General features: G+C 36.7%; 3 protein-coding genes across 10 annotated transcripts; 2 read left to right on the top strand and 1 right to left on the bottom strand.

Annotated features, from left to right (window-relative positions):
• Window positions 1-3,812: 3,812 nt before the first annotated feature.
• LOC113694301 (1-(5-phosphoribosyl)-5-[(5-phosphoribosylamino)methylideneamino] imidazole-4-carboxamide isomerase, chloroplastic) lies at window positions 3,813-12,988 on the top strand. 5 transcript variants are annotated; one of them, XM_072052328.1, is made up of 9 exons: window positions 3,813-4,141; window positions 8,375-8,542; window positions 8,658-8,719; window positions 9,147-9,354; window positions 9,871-9,956; window positions 10,486-10,587; window positions 10,853-10,986; window positions 11,822-11,870; window positions 12,425-12,988. In XM_072052328.1, the coding sequence occupies exons 2-9, from the start codon at window positions 8,407-8,409 to the stop codon at window positions 12,599-12,601; spliced, it is 954 nt and encodes a 317-aa protein (XP_071908429.1). In that variant the 5' UTR covers window positions 3,813-4,141; window positions 8,375-8,406; the 3' UTR covers window positions 12,602-12,988. The 5 variants fall into 5 exon arrangements, with proteins under 5 accessions (XP_071908429.1, XP_027069019.1, XP_027069020.1 ...); XM_027213218.2 differs by lacking the exon at window positions 3,813-4,141 and adding an exon at window positions 7,885-8,022; XM_027213219.2 differs by lacking the exon at window positions 3,813-4,141 and adding an exon at window positions 7,887-8,035.
• A 327-nt stretch (window positions 12,989-13,315) lies between these two features.
• On the top strand, window positions 13,316-21,480 carry LOC113693757 (heme-binding-like protein At3g10130, chloroplastic). 4 transcript variants are annotated; one of them, XM_027212429.2, is made up of 8 exons: window positions 13,414-13,848; window positions 13,998-14,087; window positions 14,172-14,242; window positions 14,359-14,460; window positions 14,571-14,675; window positions 20,004-20,142; window positions 20,546-20,655; window positions 20,796-21,480. In XM_027212429.2, exons 1-8 carry the CDS (start codon window positions 13,602-13,604, stop codon window positions 20,868-20,870), a joined length of 939 nt encoding a protein of 312 aa, XP_027068230.1. In that variant the 5' UTR covers window positions 13,414-13,601; the 3' UTR covers window positions 20,871-21,480. The 4 variants fall into 4 exon arrangements, with proteins under 4 accessions (XP_071908431.1, XP_027068232.1, XP_027068230.1 ...); XM_027212430.2 differs by having other exon boundaries at window positions 13,416-13,848; window positions 20,007-20,142; XM_027212431.2 differs by lacking the exon at window positions 20,796-21,480 and having other exon boundaries at window positions 13,357-13,848; window positions 20,468-20,650.
• Window positions 21,481-22,458: 978 nt separating this feature from the next.
• Window positions 22,459-22,932, bottom strand: LOC113692241 (uncharacterized). Its single transcript, XM_027210622.1, has one exon. It carries the CDS (start codon window positions 22,930-22,932, stop codon window positions 22,459-22,461), a length of 474 nt encoding a protein of 157 aa, XP_027066423.1.
• Window positions 22,933-24,717: the final 1,785 nt, after the last annotated feature.

Raw genomic sequence — 24,717 nt, forward strand, 5'->3', positions numbered from 1 at the left:
TTTTATTCCCTATCAGTCAATCCTAAGGAAAAGTCGAACTATAAACCTAAATCAAGCAGCAAACAATTAACGAATTAAACCTAAATCAAGCAGAATATACAGAAAAACCAGAAATCCGATTCCATGACACACATCAATTATTAATCCCTTCGTAACCCAAAAAAAGAAAGAAGCAAAGCAGCCCACTACATAACGATTTGAATCCACAATCAGTTACACAACACATCGAATATCCAAAATTAACCAAAAATCTGGCTTAGAAGCTTACCCCCTTGATCCGTACATGGTTACAGAATCTTCTTGCGAAGTCCTCCTCCGGAGAGAGAGAGAGAAAAAAAACCATAGCGACAACAATCACGCACGATGACACTGATAGTAATTTAGAAATATGCCCAGCTGGCGAATGTGATACTTTCATAAATTCCTGTTCGGGAAAATTACCACTTTAGTCCTTGAACTATTTTACTTATGCCAATTTCATCCCTCAATTTTTTTAGCCTAATTTAGTCCTTCAACTTAAATTTATTGTCCAATTAAATCCTTTAAGGAACGCACCACCAATTACAATTTTTCCGGCACAAAATCACCACCCAATTAAGGGCAATCCAGGAATTACAAAGCAAGGGCCAAAGCTAGAACCCAAAAAACTAAAAAGGGGAGAAAAACAAAATTTCGACCAAATTGGGATAGAAAATAGAGATAATCAAAAGTTCTCTCTAGGACCATCACCAGTATCATCAAAAGTTCTAAAGAAATTCGCTCAAGTCATCTATCTACCTTTCATCAAATAGGGGTTGAAAAACTTGAAATGCCTCCTTAGCAAGTCTAGCCTGTCTAGTGTTCGCATACCCAGAAAATCATGGTGATTCATGAAACTACATTTCTTTTAAGCATTTCATCAAACACTTTTCCGGCTTTTTCGACAAAATGCAATGTAGAATACATATTGAGCAAAGAACTACACACAATGTAGAGTGCATATTGAGCAAAAAAAGCTGCTCACAAAAATATCCCACAAATGAGCTGTTTTTATGACAATCACACAAGATTTTATCCCAATTAATGAATCCTCTAGAAAAAACAATGCAACAATTAGGAAAGGGCAATAAAGGAAACTCGAGAACTATGGCTAGAAGGAAAATACCAGTGGTCGACGACAAAAGACACAAACATGTTTTTGTTGGAGATGGGTTAGGGGCGGCGGATGAGATGTTTGAGGCGGCCAATGAGGAGGATGCCCAGAAGTGCTCCTAAAAATAGGTTGAGGAGAAAACGGTTGGCGGTGGCGGCGATAGTCGAGAGAGGGTAGAGGAGGGGGTAAAGGATTAGAGGGCAGAAAAGGTGACCGTCCCCTGAGAATTCGAGGAGTTTGAGGAGACTGTAAGGATTGTTGGGTGGAGGGAAAGGGCAGTGTTAAATTTAATGAGGTAGCGGAGGATGATAGTAGAATTGTTGGGAACGTTGAGCTCATTTTTTGCGGGTTTGGATGGGTGGATTCGGCGGGCTCGCCACCCCACTCTCACTTCTCCGTCGGCCGTCACTCTAAGGAGTCATCTACCAGTCGCTTCTCTGGCTCCCTCAAGCCTGGATCGAGGAAGATCAACCCAAACGACGGGGGATCGGGTGGGAATAGGCACCCTAGCCATAAGGGACAAAAACTGTGGAAAGAGTGTGACGTGATTGAGGAGAAAGGATTGCTGGAAGACCTAGAGTCACGAAAGCCCCTTCCCGGGCGGTGCTATTTTCTCGCTTTCGTTGTGGGATTTTTCTTGTTTGGTGATTCCGTTATCTGCTGGTTATCACGAAAGAGTGTAATTTCATGAATCACCATGGTGATTCCGTTAACCAGCAGATAACTAGTTTGCCGGATTCCAGCCACTTCTTTTGCAGATTTTTGTTTTTCTCCCCAATTTAGTGTAAAATTTTTGTTTTACCCCATTAGATGAAAATTTTTCATATTTCTTTATTTTAACGTAGGACATGACTTGTACTTCCATTCTTGCCCCTGGTTAGGTAGCGTTTTTTCATGTCGAAAAAGGTTTAGTGGGTGGCACCACCGTAAAATGATTTAATTGGACAATAAATTTAAGTTGAAGGACTAAATTAGGCTAAAAAAACATTGAGGGATGAAATTGGCATAAGTAAATAGTTCAAGGACTAAAATGGCGATTTTCCCTTCCTGTTCCCGTCGCTTCTCTGTACATTTACATAAATACCCTTATAACTATAACACATAATTTAACACATATGGGTAATTTATGAAGTAAATAAAGACCGGAGACAAGGTTTTTCTTCCGTCTCACGACACCATTTTGAACGGCAAAATAAGGAAAGCAAATACCATAAGTGGGACAGGACGAGTTATAAAAGTAAAACACTTAATGGGGCGGGAAATTAGAAAGAGATAAGAGAGGAAAAAAATAACATCACACTTATAAATTCCATTTCATTTGTCAATCTACTAAGACTAAGAGTAGATTTTACATATACACTTCTTGAAGAGAAAATAAGCTAGGTTTATTTGGATTGGCTGGCTAGCAGGAGGAAAATTGCAGATAGTCAAACAACTTCCTCAATCTAAAGTAAGTTGTAAGCTAATGATTGTTTGTGTTTGGATTGCTGTTTTCCGTCAAAAAAATTATGTCGTTTTCCGTGATCACATTTCCCTATTACATTTTTTCCTCATATACATCAAATTGCTACAGTATTTTTTCCATGAAAAATCATGAAAAATGCAATCCAAACACAATTATCACGTGAACTAATGGACTAATATCTCAGTTTTGTTGATTTTGAGCATCATGTTGTAGAATTTTTGAAGCTTAAGATATATTGGAGAATTACTAGATGATCTTTTGATTAAGAGTGTAGCTGAAAGTTATAACCTAATCCAGGTCTGGAAACATTAGAAATGATTGTCAAAAGTTTTTCTCTATCATTGCCATTAAATTGGCCTTTGTTAATGAATACGTTGATTGTTATCATAAAATCCAAAAAATAGGGATAATCATGTGAGTTTTTTTTGAATCGTGTAAGTGTTTTTCCTTTCCTTTTGTTTTACTAAGAGAATGCAACGGTCCTAAAAGAAAAAAACCTAGAACCATATTCACGTTTCATCAAACGTTAATTCTTGGAAACAGATAATTATTTTTTCTAATTATCTTTTCATCACATAATAAAAAGCCCTACAGGATTGTTACAGTTTTTTTTCAAACAATCTTCTCTTCTCTCATATCTTTTCATTTATCACATAATAAAAAGTGCATCTTAATATTTTCAAATATTTTTTTCTTCAAAAAACTCCACCGTTTCATCACATGGTCGTGAAATGATTATGCACCACATTAATACAAAACCAAAAGTATGGAATTCAAATAAATAAAAAGAAAATTTTGGGGGCTGAATAGTTAAAAGCTCAAATATCCTACTTCTTTCCCCCCATTTTACGAACCTATGAATCCGTGCTTGAGTATGTACTCCATTTGGGTGTCTTTTAGACGCGGTGTAGACACCAAATTTTTGTTAATTTTTAATATATTTTTTAATTTTTTTATTTAATGAATTATTTATTTTTTCTTGCATTTCAATATGTATTTTTTTATTTTTACAGGTCTTGTTTTAGGAAAAGAAAAAATAATAATAAAAAGCAATAAAAAAAGAAAATCAAGAAATCAAGAATCTTCTCCAAATTATTATTTTTTCACCGAATACACTATTGATCTATTTTTGCACTCAAAATTTCCATGAATCTTTCTTTTTATTTGAGAAAAACCATCATATTTTTCCTTGCATCTTTCTTGTCATCATTAGGTAAAAAACCATCATGTTTTCCCTCCAAAAGACAGCTCTCGGTCCTCTCTCTTTCTTCCCAAGACAAGAAAAACTAGCAGATTTTCTCCTCATCTCCCTCAATCTTCTCTCGGCTCCCTCTCTGGCTCTCTCAATCACACATGCACTAGACACAAGCATTAAAACTCCAACTCTCTCCATCTTGGCTCTTTCTCCCTCTCGCTCTCTCAATTTCTAAATTCCCATAGCACATCCACACACAAATCAATCACCAAAGGGAGCCAGGAAGATACGCTCAAGGTTTGGAAATTGTATCAAACATCTTGGTCAAGGGACTACTACCTATATTGAGGTATTTTCCGATTTTTTATTATTATTACATCCATGTTTCAGTGTCTAGTTTCTTTTGCTTCTTGCTGGTTTTTATTGCTACTGTTGTGTGGTTAAAATTTTGGGATAGGTCATGAACAAGATTAGGAATGGTTTTTGTATATGCATGTTAACTGTTTGAAAAAATGTCAAAATGGGAAAAAAATTTTAGGGGGCTGTTTTGCTTTATTTTAGCCTTTTTATGTTGTTTTCTTGTCAAATTAAAATCATAGGTGTTTTGTAGAAGTTGTAAGGAGTGTTATGGTATATTTTTTATAATTTTTAGTGAAAGATATGGTGATTTTTAGTGAAAGATATAGTGAAAAAATAAAAACTGGTCTGTTTTTTGTTTTTTTGGTCACTTTCGGGTCATTTTTTGTAAAAACTAACCCCGGAAATGCAATCTACGCGAAAAATCGAGTGAGGGGGTGTATTTTGCATAGTTATTAAACCCGGCCCGGCCCGACGGTCGAACCGGTCAAACCGGTGGACCGGCCATTGGACCGGGCCGGGTTTGGAATCAGATCGTTTGTGCACAGAGACCGTTGACTTAGTCAACAACCCGGCGGTCGAACCGGGTTAAACCGGAAACCCGGCCGGTTTTGGCCGGTTTTGTCACTAACCGGTTTGTGCACAGAGACCGTTGACTTAGTCAACAACCCGGCGGTCGAACCGGGTTAAACCGGAAACCCGGCCGGTTTTGGCCGGTTTTGTCACTAACCGGATTTTGTAGAAAAATTATATTGCTATTGTTGGGACTCGAACTTCCGACCTTTGCCCTCACACTACCGCTTGCTTACCACCAAACCACTTCCAAATATGTTGATATAGTAGCTTTAGTATGATATATAAACGTTTTTTCAATTCTATCTTTTTTTCTCTAAAACAAATTTATTTGGAATCTTTTAATAAAAATTTATTACCCTCCAAACTCTATAAGTTATAAAATGGATTCCAAAAATAACATATTACATAATTCATTTAAAGACAAATATTATTTTTAATAAATTTTTACACTTAAAATTCATAAATAAGCTAGATAATTACACTAAATATAGATAAAATTTTACACTTGAAGTTTGGTATATTAATAAATAACTTTATATTTGATTGATTCTTATATGAATTAATTATTTTATAACAAATTAAATTAAATGAGCTTTTGTTATGACATTATTTATTACAATTTATATCATATATCTTATATAAATAATTATGAAATATAATATTTAAATATATGTAGTGACCCACCGGTTCAACCACTCACCCACCGGTTCAACCAGTAACCCGTTGACCCACCTCCTTCGCCGGGTTTCTTCCCGGGTTGGGTTTAATAACTATGGTATTTTGAGAAAATTTGGCGACCGGAAAATTCGTCGGCGGCCATGTGGTGGCGCCGCCGGGGGCCACCATGGCCACCAGCTGAAGCTTCTTCAGTGGGCCGGACAAGAAGAGGAAGAAACGGGAGTGGAAGAAGAAGAGAAAAAGAGAAAGAAAAGAAAAGAAAGAAAGAAAAACGAAAAGAAGAGAAAGAAAAATGATGGGCTAATGTTTTTTTCGGTGGGTTGTGGTTAGTTTTGGTTGGGTTTTGGGAATGGGTTTTTTTTTCTTTTGGGTTTCGGTTTGGGCTAGGAGGTCAGAGCCCATGTATTTTTTGGTCGGGCTTGAGTGATAAAAAGACGGGCTGGCCTGCTCGTTTCCTTTGGGTTTAGGCTGGGCTTAGAAATTTTCGGCCCAAGTAAAAATAAAAAGTTAAGTCCCGATGACCTTTTCTTGCCCAAATCAGAAACTGAAATTTGCACTCTAGCCCCTGATATTTGGAGTAGTTTTACTTCGGCCCAGAACATTTTAAATTTCTTTCACTTAGGACGTTAAATTAATTCAATTTGGTCCCAAAGCTTTATCTTTTATTTAATTTGGGCTCTTAAACTTTAGAAAATTATATTTTTACCCCCAAAAATTTTTCAATTTTTGCAATCAATCCCTAGTGAATTTGACTCTCTTTATTATGATTGTTTCTTTTCTTTAATAGCTAATTATGCTACTTTTGAATATACTTAAGTTGTAATTTTTAGATGTTCTTAAATTTCTTTATGTTTGATATATTAGTGTGAATTTAGTACTTTTGTTATTATTATTTTTCAATTAAATTGGCGTCATGATTTTTTTGTTCATTTTGAGTATAAATAGGGTAATTTGATTCCATTTAATCACCACTTCAAAAGGGATTTACCCTTATTATTATTATTTCAATGTCAATTACGTGCTCTTATATGCTTCTACGTGTTCCTATGTGTTTATATATTTTTATATGTTTCATTTATTTGATTTAAATGCTTATTCAAATTTTCTTATATTTGTTTAGTTAATTTTTATAATTAGTTGAGAGGCATTTAAATACCTGAAAAATGTAATAGATAGGATAATTAGATTTGTTTTATTATATTTTTCCCTTTTAGATTGTAATTAGGTCCTCTATTGCAATAGATAGGGTAGATAAGATTTTTTTTATTTCCCCATTTTAGATTGTAGTTAGATTCCCCACCGTAATTGATAGGTTTTTACGTGTTTATGTGGCTTATGTATTATGTGCTTTATCCGTTTTTTTTGGGATTTTTGCATCTAGATGTTATGTTTATGTGTTATGTGCTACGTACTTTTACATATTTATTTGTTTTAATTTATGTCTTATTTGTTTTACTATGTATTAAGAATGCATGGCGTCACCACACTAGTCCAACGTTAGTTGTGACTTCTCCATTTGTTTACTTGCTAGTCCAACGCTAGTAAGGATTTTTAAAAATGGGTTAGTCTAACGCTAGACCCTTAGATCGTTCGTGCGTTAGATTCATTTTTGTGTGATATTCATTACATTTTCATGCATATTTTTTATTTTTAGGATATTTTCTCATTTGTATGATATAACCTATTATATTCTCCTCTCTCCTCTATTCTCTATATGTGTGAATCATGTCATTTAGAATTGCATTTCATTTAAGTTAGTTTATTTGATTGTCTATGTTAGGAGAATTATTTTTCAAACATGAAAAATAGATAATTATAACTTTTTAGTTTAAACATCCCATTAATCCCTGTATAAGAAAATTGTGTCATGAGTTTTTGTCTTCCATACTTATTATGCTGTATTTCCTTTTCTTTTGAGCACTTATACCTATGTATATAATTTAATTTTTTTCTTTTCTTTTAATTTCATCATTTGCATACTCGTGATCTCTTCAGAGAATTATTTTGGCCTTTGCAATTAATATGATTGATATCAATTAAACCTTTGAATGCACATTTTGTCCCTTTGAACGGTTTTTTTTACATTCATGTAGAAAACATCCAATTGTGATAAATTTAAGTGTTAGATTAGAGAAAATTTTAACTAAACCACGCAACTAGCTTAGACTAGATTAAAAGAGTGTATTAGATTTGAATTAATTGAATATTTGTCTTTTCTTTTTTCAATCATGACTCTCGAATTCATTTTATCTTGTTTTTTCAAAGACCTGCAATTGTCGAAAAGAGTTTTTAATAATTTGGTACATTCAAATTTAATATCAAGTGGCGACTCTTTTTTTTCTTAAAAATTCTTTTAGACTAAATTTTGTATCTAAACTGTCATATTTTTTGAAATTTCATTCCAGGTTATTTTTTACTTATTTTTAAATAAAAATCACATTATTTGTAAACATCTTATTTTCTTAGCAAAAAAATGAGACGCGACAGCGGAGGCATCCAAATAATTAACTTGAGAACCAGGGAGCAAAGTTGGGTTGTGTCGCTGTTTATGTTAACGAACTGCCCGCGCAGTTTTGTCGCCTCCGACCCAGGCTTCTCAACTTGTCCTGTCCCACTTATGTACAGCCAAAACGTATTTATTATTGCTCTGTAAAATTGTAAATGAATAAACACAGTAGTATCTCATAAGTTGATGATCGGAACTTCTTTTAGTGCTGCCGTCATCTATCACCAATAGACTTTTTCGTAATTAAAAGTCGTAGAATTACATGTGGGTTGTGGGTAATGGATCAGTGAGTTGTTTTAACTTAGCATAGGACGTGTTTGAGAAAATGTCTCTAAAATATGTCGAAGTGGCAACGAGAATAATTCTCTTTCCACGAACGGTTAAATGGATGAACATATTTGATCATACTGTTGACTATCAGATAGCAGAAATCTATTGGTAGCTGATTGTGCCCTTTATGCGCAGATGCCCAGACTGAGTTTGAAGCTCAATAAGGTATGATGATTCAGAGCCTTCATGTGAATGCGAGCTCGGCTAATCCTGGGTCACTGTGTAAATGGGGTTTCAGTTCCTTAATATGTGTTCCTCACACGATATACAAATTTCTAAGAGCAGCTCCTTTGCTTTACTACGGTACCTTCTTTTCCCTTTCGTCGATTGTGTATGTAGGATGGAAGAAGGTAGTCGGGAGATATTTAAGTACTTTAATTGACAATTGCAGATTAAGTAATTGTTTTGAACCGTGCAGGACCTCAAAGGCTATCTGTCCAATGTGGAGTTAGGTTTCGCCCTTGCATTGACATACACAAGGTGGTATTCAGGGCTTTCTTTTATCCCCTGGTGATTTGCTTATGAAATACCGTCAAATGAATTTTGTGGCAGCATCAGGAAATTTGTTTAACTAAGATTGAAATAACCACTGACATCCAACAAGTTGGTGATTTATAGCATGCTATCATCACGTGTGCTTGGACATGAGATTTTTGTGTCTTGTTGTTGTCACCCAAAAGTAGTGACTGTTCAAAAGGCAAGAAGAAATTTAGCTACTTGAGAATCTTTTCACTTTCTCCTTTTCTCTAGTGGTGGTATTTGTCGGGGGACAGAAGGAAGGCAGCCCGAGAATTGAGTATTAGTAGCCCATATTGGCATGATGGGAACCAATGTTTGATTCATGCACATCTTATAGCAAAGCAAAGCAAACGCTTACTAATTTAGACTTTCTTTCAAATATTTTCAGGGAAAAGTGAAGCAAATTGTAGGATCTACTCTTCAAGATTCTAGGGAAGAAAGTTCAAGTCTCGTAACAAACTTTGAATCTGATAAACCAGCAGCAGATTATGCAAAGCTTTACAAAGATGATGGACTTACGGGAGGTCATGTGATCACACTTGGCGCAGATCCTTTGAGTAAATCAGCTGCTATTGAAGCATTACATGCCTATCCTGGTATGGTATTCTCGTTGGTGATGCATCTTTTGACTTTATATGCATGTTAATTAAGACTTGTTATTCAAGTATCTAAGCTTATTGCTTAATTGTATCTCCACAATTTATATCACGCATACTTGAACTCTACCTTTCTGAAAGTAATTTTTTTTTGGAAAGTGAAAGACACTCTCATTGAATAGTTATGTGTTTTTGTGCGCGTGTATGCGTGCGCTCACACATTATTTTTTTACTCACAAGTACTCTTGATACTTCAACTGGCAGCCTGGCACTTGCTTAATTATATAAACAGAAATCAACAAGGATAATGTTTTTTATATCTTTAATTGCATTTAGTTTTTCTTGTTATCTGTGTCATTAGCTGCTGCACAGATTTCTGTGCTGTTCTCAAGTGAATAGAACTTAATGTAGCCATTGTACGTCTGGTACAATATGAGGCTCACATTTTATGATTGCTAGAATGCGTCAACTTACAGCCTTTCCTCTGCTGAACACTGAGATTTTGACAATGTCTAGGTGGTTTGCAAGTTGGAGGTGGTATCAATTCCAGCAATGCTTTTAGTTACTTGGAGGAAGGAGCCAGCCATGTCATTGTCACATCTGTATGTTTCCTTTGATTTTTTTTTTCTTTTTAAATATGCAGTAGCAAGCATCTTATGCACAAATTACAAAGGATTATCACACTTTTAGAAAACCTCTAGGCCCTCGCTTAATTGTTTTATCATATGCAAAAAGAAATTTGTCTAGAAGAGAGGCAGGAAATGGTTTACCTGCCTTAGTTGATGTTCTTTGCTTCAGGAATGCTTGATGAGTTTTAAGTTGACATTAGCTGTCTCTGTGCATGCCTTTTTTGTTTCTGATCAGGAAAAAAAAAGAGAAATATGTCCTACTCATTACTTCTTCTTAAATTTCAAATGAAAGGAGCCAGGAGGCATCCCTTTATTTCATGTTACCATGTCCTTTTGATGCAATGAGAAGTCCTTGTTTGTGTAACTCTGGGTTTTGGATGTTCTAGTGTTGGTTATAAGTTTGAGAGCTCATTTTAACTAGCAACAAGCTAGACTCTGAAGTAGCTTCTGTTTTACTGTTTAATATATATCAAGCTCATATTTTTCCTCTTTTTTCCTGCAGTATGTTTTCAGCAATGGACTAATGGATCTTGACAGGCTTAAAGAGCTTGCTAATGCTGTTGGGAAAGAGAGACTTATATTGGATCTCAGTTGCCGAAAGAAGGTTTGCTTTGGCCTTGAGAAAAAACATACCTGAGATGAAATCTTTCTGAGCTAATGGAAGTGATTATTTATTTTTGAGACTGTTCCATTTCTTATCTTAGAAAACATTGCACTTTATGCGATTATTAGCCCTGGTATGCAGCTTGTCTCAATCTAAGAAGTATAGCACTTACTCCGTGATTAAGAAACTATTTTGGTCATGGTTCCACATTATGCTCTACCATGTAATAAGATTATTTTCAATGACTTCAAATATCAATTTGTAGGAGGGCAAATATTTTGTCGTCACAGATAGGTGGCAGAAATTTAGTGATGTATGTCTTGATGAGAAAGTGTTGGATTTTCTGGCTCGTTATGCTGACGAGTTTCTTGTCCATGGAGTTGATGTTGAGGGAAAAAAGTAAGTGCACTCCTTCAATCATTATATTAATGCTGTCAAGGTTTTTTATAGGTGGTACAGCAAGATAGTTTAATTTAGAATCAGTATCCTTAACCTTGAGTAGAGGTATTATCAGTGTGTGGTTTTCTTCCAAAACCTCTTGTACATATATAAAATTCAAGTTTTTATGCATGTACTCTTTGTCTTGCTGCAGTTTCAGTTCTTCATTGTGGTTTTTTTCTTTGCTCCGCACCCTTTTTCTTTTCTGTTTTTCGTCTATTTGGGAGTGGGGTGGGGTGAGGGGGGACGGTCCCTCACCTTGTTAGCTTAGTTTGTTATACTAGCTTTGGCAGAGGGTCTTCCTCAAGCAATAAGTATAACAGGACACAGTACTGAGTAATATGAAGCCAAGCTAAGATGTTTTGGCCTTCTGCTGGGATTTAGCTGTTTAAACAAAGTTTAAACACAGTATTGGGTTCAGTTTTCATCCTGCATGTCATTCTCTAATTATACTTGTGGCTTTAAGGACGGGCCTTTTGATTATGTATTACAAGAATGGACCCGAAATCCCACCCCCTCCATGAAATTCCTAAATCTCTGGCATGATGTTCTTTAATTTTAGTTCTTTCCATGAGAGATTTACTCTGACATTTAGGGAAATCGCAGACACTTATAAAAGACATTCTAGGATACATCTATTGATTGGTGCTGCATTTTGCCTTACTTACATGTTGCTTCAAACTGGTTTTTCGACCAGTTGAGCATACAATAGATTAGAGTGCTATGAAACTGAGAATCATGATTAATCCTGTAAAAGAGCAACTTAACAACACTTTCTTCCACTTGAGTATTGCAGGCTTGGAATTGACAACGAGCTTGTGGCATTGCTTGGAAACCATTCCCCGGTGTGTACTTGTTCATTTAGTTTTCATTCTTCTTGCTTGTTTTCCAGACTTAGGAAATGTATATAGGGAATTCTTGTATAGTTTAGGGTAGTTTCTGATTGGTTTATGATGTTTTAATATTTTTTTTTACTTAAAAAATGGAATCAGTGACTCGAGGTGGAGTCAAAGCGTAATGCCCAACTTTTGAAAATGTGAGAAAAAGAATTTGATAACCGATGACGCAAGACCATGTTGGCAAGCCTTTGAAAACAATTAGCTCACGATTTTTGAATTAACCAATTTAAGTACGACACAGGCCTTGGTACATGTTTTTTTGTTGGAGTCTTCTTGGTTTGGAATAGCATTGGTTGCAGTAATTGTGCTTATGAATCACTATGGAAGTTTGGTTTTTGGTTGGCTTATATTGGCATTATTACTGGTCACTGGCCTTACATGCAAAATCTCATGTATTGATGAAGTACCTCATTGTGTTTTTGTTTTTCTTGTGACTGGTTCGTGCTCTTACCCTTCTCATATCTGACATTGCATTGCTGGCGTTGTTTTATGAATGGCAGATTCCAGTGACTTATGCTGGTGGCGTGAGCACAATGGCTGATTTGGAGACAATTAAAAGTGCAGGAATGGGTCGTGTAGATGTCACCGTAGGCAGTGCCTTGGATATATTTGGCGGGAGCTTGCCATACAAAGATGTTGTGGCTTGGCACGTCCAACAGGATGCCTCAGCGGTTTGACGGACTTTGGTCCTCCTTTTCTGCCAGCAGTGTAATCCAGATATATGATGGTCATGTTTCTCCTGGATATGTGCTTGAGGACTGACAGGGAAGTTTTAATGACTTCAATTTTTGCACCTCTGACGGTGTGAAGTGCTCGCTGAAAATGACGGATGGAGCATCAACTAGAGCAGAGTAGTGATTGACAAGCAAAATAAATTGTTTTCCAGGCCTTGTATGCCGTCAAGATGTTTTTGTTTCTGATATACACATTCCTAATGTTAATGCTGGTTTTTTTGTTGCGCAAGATAACGCGTACTGATTTTATTAGACCCATTAGATGGTCAAGTTACATTTTGATCCTATGATTCATCTGCAAGTTAAATATGAGATTGCGTGTTACATGAATACCAGTATATGCTTACCTAAGATAGAATATCATTTTACGGCATTCATAATTATGTAACATATCTTTTTCTTTTTTCTTAAAAACTCAGAAGTTGACGATTTTCCAGCTCAACCTTAATCCGAACTCTTGCTAAGTGCACTGAGATCTGCTTAGTTAGTGTACTAGTATTCATGAATTTCGGCCATTTCAAGCATCACCCGCACGGTGGGCTAAGAATTGCATTCGTCTGGAACTGCCAGCCATCATCTCAAGAAATCAGTAGTGAGGGAGTGTAGGCGTTTGTTTTTATTTAGCAATACATAATATTGCAATGTTGAAATTTCTTTTTGGTTCATTTTCAAGCATCGAATTGTAGTTTGGATAGGGCTCCAATTTAGATGTAGAACCACATAAATTACCAAATTTCCAAAATTCATTTTTTGGCCAAATTATTACTACAAATTTCCACCGGTACCGGGTAATGGCCATACGATAATTTTCCGCGCCACAAAAAGAAAAAAGGGTACTGACGACTTTCGGGAGAGCCTGAGCCGCGATCCCGCACTCTCTCTCTCCCTCTTGACCAAACAGAGCTTCAAACAGAGCAGTGGGCAGTGATAGAGCAATCGAAACATGAATCTCTACGGTTCAATCGCCACGACGACCATCATCACCCCCACCGATTCCCGACTTCTCAGAAATTTTGGGCATAAACCTTCACGTCCTTCGTTGATAGTTTACAAATCCATGGCCACCCAAAGGAGCTCTACAACCGGCTCCAGTCCGCTGCTTAGAATCAATTCTAATTTTTCGGCACTGGAAGCCAGGGTTTCTCTCGTCTTCGCTCTTGCCACGCAAACCTTCTCTCTCTCCCAGCGACGTAATCGTTATCTTCTTCAATTATATTGTCACGTCTTTGGTTTATGTAGAAATTTTGAAATCCGAGTTCGCTTTACTGGTCCTTAATTCTTCTCCTTATTTTATTCTTATTTTTATTTATTTTTTTTCAAACAAAAACGACTTGTTTAGTTCTGATGGAATTGGCCAGCGAGACTGCCAAGTACGTGTTTCCTTCGAGGAGATTCGAGAGTCGCACTTTAGAGGAGGCTTTGATGTCAGGTAGAACTTTGTGTTTTGCTGGAATTTCCTTCTCTACATGGAACCTCGTTATTCTTATCTTATCTTCCTTTCGATTTTTTGAAGTTCCGGATATTGAAACTCTGAATTTTAAGGTTTTAAGCCGCAATGATCAATATGAGATAAGGGAAGTTGAGGTACTATTAATCGCTTTCACGTCATTTTCTAGTTGAATATCTGGAAGTTTTCACTAAAATCTTCATCGTCTTGAAATTCTATGTGGTATAAATATTTGTTTGTGATTTGGATTCAGTCGTACTTTATTGCCGAGACGACAATGCCCGGAAAATCTGGATTTGATCTAAATGGCGCTTCAAAATCCTTCAACGTGCTGGCTGAGTACCTCTTTGGTAAGGTAGCTAGCTGAAGTATTTATTTCTGATTCAGTCCGTGGGTTACTTGCTATATCATGCTTCGAATTTTATGTCTTTTTCGTGCGGTTGATTTTAACCTGGCTGATTTTAGAATACAAAGAAGGAGAAAATGGAGATGACCACTCCTGTTTTTACTAGTAAAAGTCAGTCTGAGGGGGAGAAAATGGACATGACGACTCCCGTGATAACTAAAAAGGTAATTACTCCGGTTTTTCCCTTGGCGTTCCACTTATCCTTTGGTAGTAATAGTTTTGTAACTGCATTTAGTTCGTAAGTTTCACTCTTGCAGGTGGTAGGTTGCCACCTGAAATTTGGGATATCCTGCAGTCGGCAATTTGGTTTGCCAAGAATGCCCTTAGGGTGACATACACTCTGGTCTGGTCATCCTTGCAGTAGTAGTACCCTAGTGACATCGTCCTAATGGACAACTGATCAATGGGGCAGGGTTTTCAAATGAATAAGGACGTATACAAGTGGCACTTTGGCATTAGCTCACAAGGTTTACCATCTTACAACTCGAGCCATTTAGAGTCCTTGATAGCACTGGCATAAAAATGGAGGCACTAAATAATAAAAGGCAGGCATATTGCTGAATATTTAGATAAAGGTTCTTGGAATACATGTGTCCTGACCCCAACCCTTTCTCCAAATGAGGGATCGCAATGAGGTCCTTGCCTGATGAAAGTTACAAGCAAAAGGAGCTTTTTCCAGGAAAAGGTGGTGCAGTCCTGCTTGTTTGCACCTCCTCTGTTATCTCCTGGAGCAAGGGGCATCACCTACCCAGCGTATCCAAGTTGAACTGCTTTTAATCAGTCGTTAAAATCTACCTGGATTTTTTTTAACTGGAAACATCTTATAAGCCTCTTGAGTGTGTTATAGAATTTTGGGAGAAGTGATCTTAGAGTATGCATTCAGCACATTGGTGGAGCATAAGTGTGCCAGTTATCGAGTTTTAAGATAACAATTGAACTTGATTGGGTTTATGATATATCTATTTTGGAATCTCTGGCTGATTCAATGAGAGCTGTAGTTTAAGCACCTTTAGAAGTTGATTATTTACATGGTTATGCTGGAATTCTGGTCATTTTTTGAGAGATAAAGTATCCTGATCTCATTGCCCTTGGGTTGCTGATCTCATGATTGATACAAGAAGCAAAATGAACCAGCTTCTTTATTTGCACCTGGGACAAATTGAGAGGGTAATAAAGAATGATGGACATTTGTTAGGACTGGCTCATGAATAAATAAATTAAAGTTAGAACAAAATAGGCGGTATAACCGACCATATAATGGTTAGGCGGTAAATACCAGCCATATAATAATTAGGCGGTAAAACCCACCATATAAAAGGGTTGTGGCAACCCAATAAAGACAAAATAATAAAGTAAATAAAAGACACAGAAGATTTACGTGGTTCGGTCAAATTGACCTACGTCCACGGGTGGAGGAGGAGCAATATTTCTACTATGAAGAAGAAATACAAAAACCGTAGGAAAGTGGTTCCTAGACCAAAAGGCACTTATAAAAGGTTTAGGAAATATTCCTAAATACAAAACAAGAGAGTCTAAAATATTTGACTAAATGGGCTAGATGACTTAAGAAACTAATAGCCCATATAACTCTCTTGAGTGGTGCACTTGAAACTAACCAAAGGCCACTATATTTATAGCCTTCAGCAGCCGACTTCTCATTGGCATTGTTCGATGTGGGACGAAGCAAAAGAAGCATCGGTCAACAAATGCGGTTTCAACAAATCTCCACCTTGATGAGTTCCCAACATCGAGGAATAGCAAATCTACTCCACCTTCGCTACATAAGCTCCAATAGGCCTAAATCACAAACAACGAACACCAACCAAGTCCAAGCACTGCTTGAACTTGTAAAGTGGAAGATGTTTTGTAAACATATCGGCTGGATTGTCCTTAGTATTGATTTTCTGAATAAGGACCTTTCCTTTAGCAATGATATCCCAAATAAAGTGATACTTCACATCAATGTGTTTCGTCTTCTCATGATACATTTGATGTTTAGTCAAGTGTATGGCATTTTGACTATTACAGTGAATAGCAGTAACACCTTGATGTAGACTAAACTCGTTAAATAAATTTTTCAACTACAAGGCTTTTTTGATTGCCTCGATCACACCCATATATTCTACTTCTGTAGTAGACAAAGTTACAACAGGTTGTAGAGTAGTTTTCCAACTAACAGCACAACCGTTAATGCAAAATGCATAGTCTGAAAGTGATCTTCTCCTGTCAAGATCTCCAGCGTAGTCTGAGTCTACAAAATCAACCAAAGTGTTATTATTTCTTCCAAACTTGCATTTGAAGTACCTCGCAAGTATCTGAAAATTCACTTCACAACTTGTCAATGTGCTTTACCAGGGCAAGACATATATCTGCTAACAACATTGACTGCATGTGAGATATCTGGACGAGTACAAACTATTGCCTACATAACACTGCCGACTGCACTGGAATAAAGAACCCGTACCATATAATTTCCCTCTTCATCTAATTGTGGTGACTGAGTAGCAGATAGTCAAAAATGGCTAGCAAGAGGAGTAGATACCGGTTTAGCATCTTTCATGCCAAAACGTTCCTAGACTTTCTCAAGGTAAATTTTCTGGGTCAAGAACAACTTCCCTACTCCTTGATTTTGCTTGAAATCCATGCCAAGAATTTTCTTAGCTGCTCCCAAATTTTTTATTTCAAATTCACTATTTAACTGTAGTTTCAAAGTGTGAATTTCTGACAAATTCTTGGCAGCAATGAGCATGTCATCAACATACAGCAACAAATAGATAAAAGAATCATCATCTATCTTTCGGAAGTGAACACAACTATCATACATGCTCTTTAAATAACCATGACCCAACATAAAAGAATCAAACCTCATATACCACTATCTTGGAGACTGCTTCAATCCATATAAGGATTTCTTCAATAAGCAAATATGGTCTTCCTTATCTTCAATTTCAAAACCCTGGGGTTGTTTCATATAAATTTATTCTTCAAGTTCGCCGTGCAAGAAAGCTGTCTTAACATCAAGTTGCTCTAACTCTAAATCATACATGGCAACTAAAGCAAGCAAAACACGAATAGAGTTATGTTTAACAACAGATGAAAAAACTTCATTAAAATCAAAACCTTGTACCTTACTATAGCCCTTTGCAACTAATTGTGCTTTCTACCTTGCATCTTTAATCTCTGGAATATCTTCTTTTTTCTTGAAGATCCACTTGCAACCAACTATTTTCTTATTTGATGGCGGCTTTACAAGAACACAAGTTTCATTCTGATGAAGAGATTCAATTTCTTCATTCATCGCAATCAACCACTTTGCAGAATCATCACAAGAAACTGCTTTTAAATAAGTGGAAGGCTCACCAACTGCATCAGTTTCTTCTGCAACAGACAAAGCATATGCAATTAAATTTGCATATCTTTGTGGTGGTCGAATGTCTCTTCTTTGTCTATCTCTGGCTATGGAATACTACTCTTCTTCTGAATTATCTTCAACAGTAGATTCAGCTGCATCCACTGGCACTTGTTGAATAGAAGATTTGGACTGAGAAAAATCAGAACTGCCAATATCAAGCTCCACCTGCTTTTGTGTACTATCAGTAGTACAAGAACTAGAAAACTCCTTCTTGGAAGATAACATAGACAATTCATCAAAAGTAACATCTTTACTGATTACAAGTTTTGGGGATTTGGAATCAGGACACCATAATTTGTATCATTTCACCCCAGAAGCATACCTAAGAAAAATGTACTTTTTAGCTCTAGACTCTAATTTTTCATCATTCATGTGCATGTATACTGGACATCCAAAAACTTTTAATTGGAGTAATCAGCAGGAGTACCTGACTAAACTTTCTCAAGAGTTTTGAAATCAAGAGATGCAGAAGGAGTATGGTTGACAATATAACAGGCCATATTGATCGTCTCTGCTCAAAAGTCGTTTGTCAACCCTGCATTGGAGATTATACATTTTGCTCTCTTCAAAAGCGTTCTATTCATATGTTCGGCCATGCTATTTTGTTGAGGCGTTATTCTGACAGTGCAATGCCGAACAATTCCTTCATTTTTACAGAATCTATCAAATTCACCTTCACAAAATTCTATGCTATTATCTATTCTCAACCGCTTAACATGTTTTCCTGTTTGTTTCTCAATCAAAACTTTCCATTGCTTGAAAGTTAAGGAAACATCATTTTTATGTTTAAGAAAATAGACCCAAACTTTTCTTGAATAATCATCAATGAAAGTCAACATGTATCTGGCACCACGTTTAGAAGGAGCACGAGAAGAACCCCATAAATCTGAATGAATGTAATCAAGAGTACCTTTTATCTTGTGAATTGCTAGTGAACTGAAGCCGACTCTTTTCAGCTTCCAAAAAATACAATGTTCATAGAATTCCAATGGCCCGGTACTTTGTCCACAAAGAAATCCTCTTTTGCTCAGTATGCCCAAGATTTTTTCGCTCATGTGCTCCAAACGCATATGTCATAATTTGGAGTTATCTTAATGGGTAACAACACCGTTTGTAAAGTTGTTGGTAAAGGCACAATTCGGATTAAAATGTATGATGGTATTATGAGGATGCTCACAAATGTTAGACATGTTCCAGATTTGAAGAAAAATCTCATCTCTTTGGGCACTTTTGAGTCTATTGGGTGCAGCTATTCAGGTGGAGATGGAGTTCTCAAAATCACTCGAGGTGCTCTTGTTGTTATGAAGGCACACAAATATAGTATTTTATATATTTTGCAGGGATCTACTGACCGATGCTTCTTTTGCTTCGTCCCACATCAAACAATGCCAAGAAGAAGTCGGCTGCTGAAGGCTATAAATATAGGGGCCTTTGGTTAGTTTCAAGTGCACCACTCAAGAGAGTTATATGGGCTATTAGTTTCTTGAGTCATCTAGCCTATTTAGTCAAATATTTTAGGCTCTCTTGTTTTGTGTTTAGGAATATTTGCTAAACCTTTTATAAGTGCCTTTTGACCTAAAAATCACTTTCCTACGGTTTTTGTATTTCTCCTCCATAGTAGAAATATTGCTCCTTCTCCACCCGTGGACGTAGGTCAATTTGACCGAACCACGTAAATCTTCTGTGTCTTTTATTTGCTTTATTATTTTGTCTTTATTGAGTTGCCACAACCTTTTTATATGGTCGGTTTTACCGCCTAATTATTATATGGCTGGTATCTACCGCCTAATCATTATATGGTCGGTTATATCGTCTATTTTATTCTAACTTTAGTTTGTTTATTCCTAGGCCAGCCCTAACAACATTAAGTGTCTTCTTTAAAGATTTTTCCCCGCAGCATATGTAGGTTCAAGTTTCATCCTTGAACAGCACATATCTAGTAGCAAGAGTTTGTTAATCCTGCTACTATAGTAGTAGAAGCATGACAATTTAGCTATTGTGGTAGCAGATATCCAAGTTTATTTTCCTTTTCTTAAGTTCTTGATGTTCATCAAAATCTGATGATTTTGTGAGTTTTCAGCAGGTGGCAGGTCAAGATAAGTGGAAGATGTCTTTTGTCATGCCCTCAAAGTATGGTTCAAATTTGCCATTGCCTAAGGATCCTTCAGTGAGAATAAAAGAGGTGCCAAAGAAAATTGTTGCAGTTATTGCCTTTTCTGGTATTTTCTCTCTATCAATTCAATTTGCTTTTTAATCACATCTAAAGTTGAAATTTGCATGTAGCAAGCGGAAAGATACATTGTGGTCCAAAATTCTTGTACTGGTATATAATGCCGTGTGTGTGTGGCTTTTGTCATTTGTAAAGACTCTGTGAGAAGCAATGCACCCATAAGGATACCTTGTCTCTTTGAGATGTTTTATGTGTGCAATTGCTTTGGCAACAAACGACAATAATATTGCTCTGCAATTTGTCATTAAGATGGGTGCCCATCTCCTGTCATTTACTATCAATAGCAGGTGGTGACATGTTTTGGTTACTATTAGGCAAGTCCAATGGCATACAACCCCCAGATGAAAGAGTTGCCAGTTAGAGTAGCTGACCTGCATTTCATTGTCAATCAGGTTTCGTCTCTGATGAAGAAGTTGAGCGCCGTGAATCCACTCTTCGTGAGGCACTGAAGAAAGACACTGAGTATCGTGTAAAGAATGGTGCGTCAGCAGAAGTTGCTCAGGTAGTTTCTGATACGTCAAGGAAACGTCAATTGGCACTCCTTATGGTGACGGCTTTTAAGTTGTCTCTACTACCTAAGATCTTAAGCACTTCTGTATATGTTGATCTTTTGTTTTCTGTTATGCTTCTGTTTGATTGCAGTACAACCCCCCGTTCACACTACCATTTACTCGACGCAATGAGGTTGCTCTTGAAGTTGAAAGAAAACAAGAATAGATCCTTACTGTACAGCACTCAAGACCTCACATATCTTATTATTTAGTTAAAAAAAAAATCGATAGCACTACTAGTCTGTGCTCTAGTCAGGTTAAATGAGACCATATGCGTCTTAAGTTGTGTATTCACGATAGTATTTGTAGCATTTAATCCCCATAGAACCCCCCCCCCCCCCCTTCTCTCTCTCTCGCTTCCCAATGACGTGTTGATGCGTGTGTTGATATTACAAGTAACATAGTAGAATAGAAGTTGCCCCTGTTACTTCGGGCAAAATTGCAGCCTTAAACAAGAGAATTAGAAAATTTTCACATGCCACTATTTTGCTTATTCCGTTCATAGGCACAACTCGGCTGCCGGCAGAAGCAGTATCGGACGGTTCTGCAAGTCTTTTAAACTTTTTAGTCTAGTCAAATTGGTTATTTTCGATGGATGAGCAATGAAGTCACTGGAGTTCCTCTTGGTTAACCGGCACTGGCTGTGCTACTGTTATATTTCATTCCATTTTGGATATTTGTAATGATCGTTTTGGCCTTCCCTCTTAACGTCTTGTATATCCTTTTTGGTTGTCGTCTTGTATATTTCATTCAAATTTGATACGTTCCGTACACTATTTTTCTCCTTATCATCTAACTTGTCTCTCCTCACATTAACTACTTCTATAATTGTATAACAATAATATGTTATTTTATTCAGCTACTGTTCATATGTAATAATATTTAGATAAATTATTTTTTTTTGATAATTTAGATAAATTATTATTCATTATGAACCACTTATAAAATTTTATAACAATAATGTTGTATTCAATTACTATTGTTCATGTGGTGTGGACAGACAATAAATGCATTATGAGATTGAACAAGTAGTTAACAATGCGTTATGATTTGCTTGTAAAATGTCACATCATTTGCGAACAGTTGTACTACCTTCCCCCTCGGACATTGCCACCCCATGGTGTGGATGCCTATCTATGCGGAAATTCCCGACAAAAAACAGAAGTTACTGACAGGAACTAGCGTACGTGGAAGACTATGCGGAAATTTCCGACGAAAACACAAAAGCTGTAATAGGAAATAGCTCACTCGATATTGCTGAGTTCACGTGTATATTAAAAGACAGCTTTTGCAGCAATTTGCTGCTGAAGTTGGATGAAAGGCTTTATTTTCTGAATTAGTGGGAGACAGCCACTTCCTTTCTTTTTTTTAATTACCGTATAGAAAACATCACACAGGTGAAAAGTTGAATGACTGACTGGTAGGTTTGTTTTTACGTTAAAGAAAACATCCATTAGGTGAAATATGGTTGATAAGAACTTAGGGATGAAAAATGTACATGATATGGATCTCTCGATAGATTTGAAGTTCCAGTTCTTTAAATTCGAGTAAGCATGAGATCGAAAAAAGGCTGTAGTATCAGGTAGTAAGCTGCTACCTTTGTGCTACTTGTATGTAGAAGGTAAGCTACTATAGTATGGGGGTTTTACAAATTACAACAACATGAGTGAGTTGCAATCATAATATTTTGGCAGTTGGAGTGCTTGTTTTCGAGTTAACTATTGTCCTTTGTTTACTATATTGAAACACCGAAATCAGTTTCCTTCCGGTACGCTTTCCAGCAAAGGCATCCACCTCGGAGAGCTTCTCCTGCTATCACTACTGAAGCTATCAGTACCACACGTTTTCCCGTTATTCTGAAGCTTGGAAACCATATTATCAACTGTAATCCCACCTTTCCGCAGCATTGCTTGCAATTCTTCCTTGCTGATCACGAGCTTTATCCTCAACACTCCACCTTCTTGCCCAGTAGCTGTGATTTTACTTGAAACGTCGCCAGCCCTTTGCGGATGAACTGTCAAAAGAGGCAAAAGATAGTAGACGCGACCACCAATCATATCAGTGTCTGGATGCAGATGACGGACGACAGGCAGCGAATCATATAGTGCATGCCCACCAAATTTTGATAGCACATGGCAGACTTTCATCGGAGGGTTGTATTCAAGTACTCGTCCATCAGATTTAATGACCTTGATGGGCTTCTTCCGCAGAGCTATGCAATTTCCCATATTTCTTGCCAAGACTGGAACTCAACGCCAACGGAGAGAATACCTAATTTTTACTGATAGAAAGTAGGTTGTTGGACAGGTTGCTGGGGGCAGCATGTTTGCTTGGTTGTATTTATAAGAGAAACGCCACAAGTCTGCCCTTATTATTTGAGAATATTACAGCTAAAACCTTGTGGCACTTTTGATCCCCACTTTCTAGTTCTTTTTATTTCGGCTTGAGAATATTACAGGGCCAGTGCACTTAGGATGCTCGGTGACATGTTTTCTATGCCAATTCAATGCCACCAATAGTATTGCGCCAAGTGTCTTGTTATTAATTACACTTTAATTTTCTAATAATTCAACTTGACTTGGTTTAACACAAATATAAATAATAATATGACACTTGGCGCAACACTATTGGTGGTATTGAATTGGCATAGAAAACATGTCACCGAAGATCCCAAGTGGGGCCAGTGGTGCCTCATCGGGACTGGAGACAATGATGACTTTTTCGGTCGAGAATTCACCATTCTTACTAATTTCAGCGATAGCAAATTTTTTTCTTTAGAGTTGTTTTTACGCATTTTAATATAGACAAATTACGTTTAAAATAATGCATGCATGAGTAATTCTTATGTTAAAACTAGTGAATTTCACGAGAAGATTGAAAACAGACGAGTCAGCATAAAAGCGTATCTAATAATAAAATGATAAAATTCGTCACAAGCGCGATGAACTCGATCTCTCTCTTTCTCTCACAATCTCCCTGGCTCTGTGGCTGATAATTGAGATATTGCTTGCGTCCAAGTAATTGTTGCTTACCATATATGATCGAGAGACGCTGAAAACCTATTCTATAATCTTCTATTTGAAACTACTCGTGTATTCATCATGGTCTGCTTTGAAATCTTAATTGGGTTGGTGATTAGTTGTGAAATGGTGCGATGCATTAGATACTCCACAGTGCATGTTGTGACTTGTGAGTGAGTGGATCATAAGTTCTTACACGGAAAATTGAGCTAAAGATTTTTGAGTAGGACCGCTGACGAGTAAAAGACGTAGTAAAACATAGTAGTAGAAGACTTCTGTAGTGGTTGACCGCATTGTGCCGTGTCCGTGTAATTAATGGTTGACTCCATTTTCCCAACATTGACTATTTAATTTGTTCGGTCTCTCCTTTTAACTTTAAACAGCACGAGTCCACTAAAACAGATACTACTGTGATCGGGCCGCCAGTTATTGTACTGATTAAAATACATGCAGCTGGTGTATATTATTAACCTAGTATTATTATATTAGACAAAAAGTTAGTGCATATATATATACACATATAAGATCTGAATACAATAACATGATTGATTGTAGACAAGATGGTGAAACAAATACAATAATAACCAGAATAAAAATGTACAAAACCCAACCATCCTAGTTCAAGGTCCCTCTTGGATTTGTTTGGATGGTCACTTTTTCTCAGAAAATTTTTCGTGAACTCATTTTTTAATCATTTTTTTACCTTATATATATATATATATTAAATCACTGTAGCACATTTTTTTTTTTACAAAAACTTTAGAAAAATAGGAATGCAAATGGAATCTTACTATACAATATACATAGCAGAAGGGTAATTATTACTAATTAATGGGAGAAGAAGGGAAGTTCATTTTTGTTGGCATCACATTTTGACCAATAAGGAAGAAGGCGATGGCATGAGTGGCCACGGGATCGGTAAGGCAACTAGTGCAATAAATCATGCATGGCAATGTGGGATTGGAGGGTTGTAGAAACAACTAGGTTCAGTGC

Source organism: Coffea arabica, chromosome 6c (genome assembly GCF_036785885.1).
Source record: "Coffea arabica cultivar ET-39 chromosome 6c, Coffea Arabica ET-39 HiFi, whole genome shotgun sequence".
NCBI lineage: Eukaryota > Viridiplantae > Streptophyta > Magnoliopsida > Gentianales > Rubiaceae > Coffea > Coffea arabica.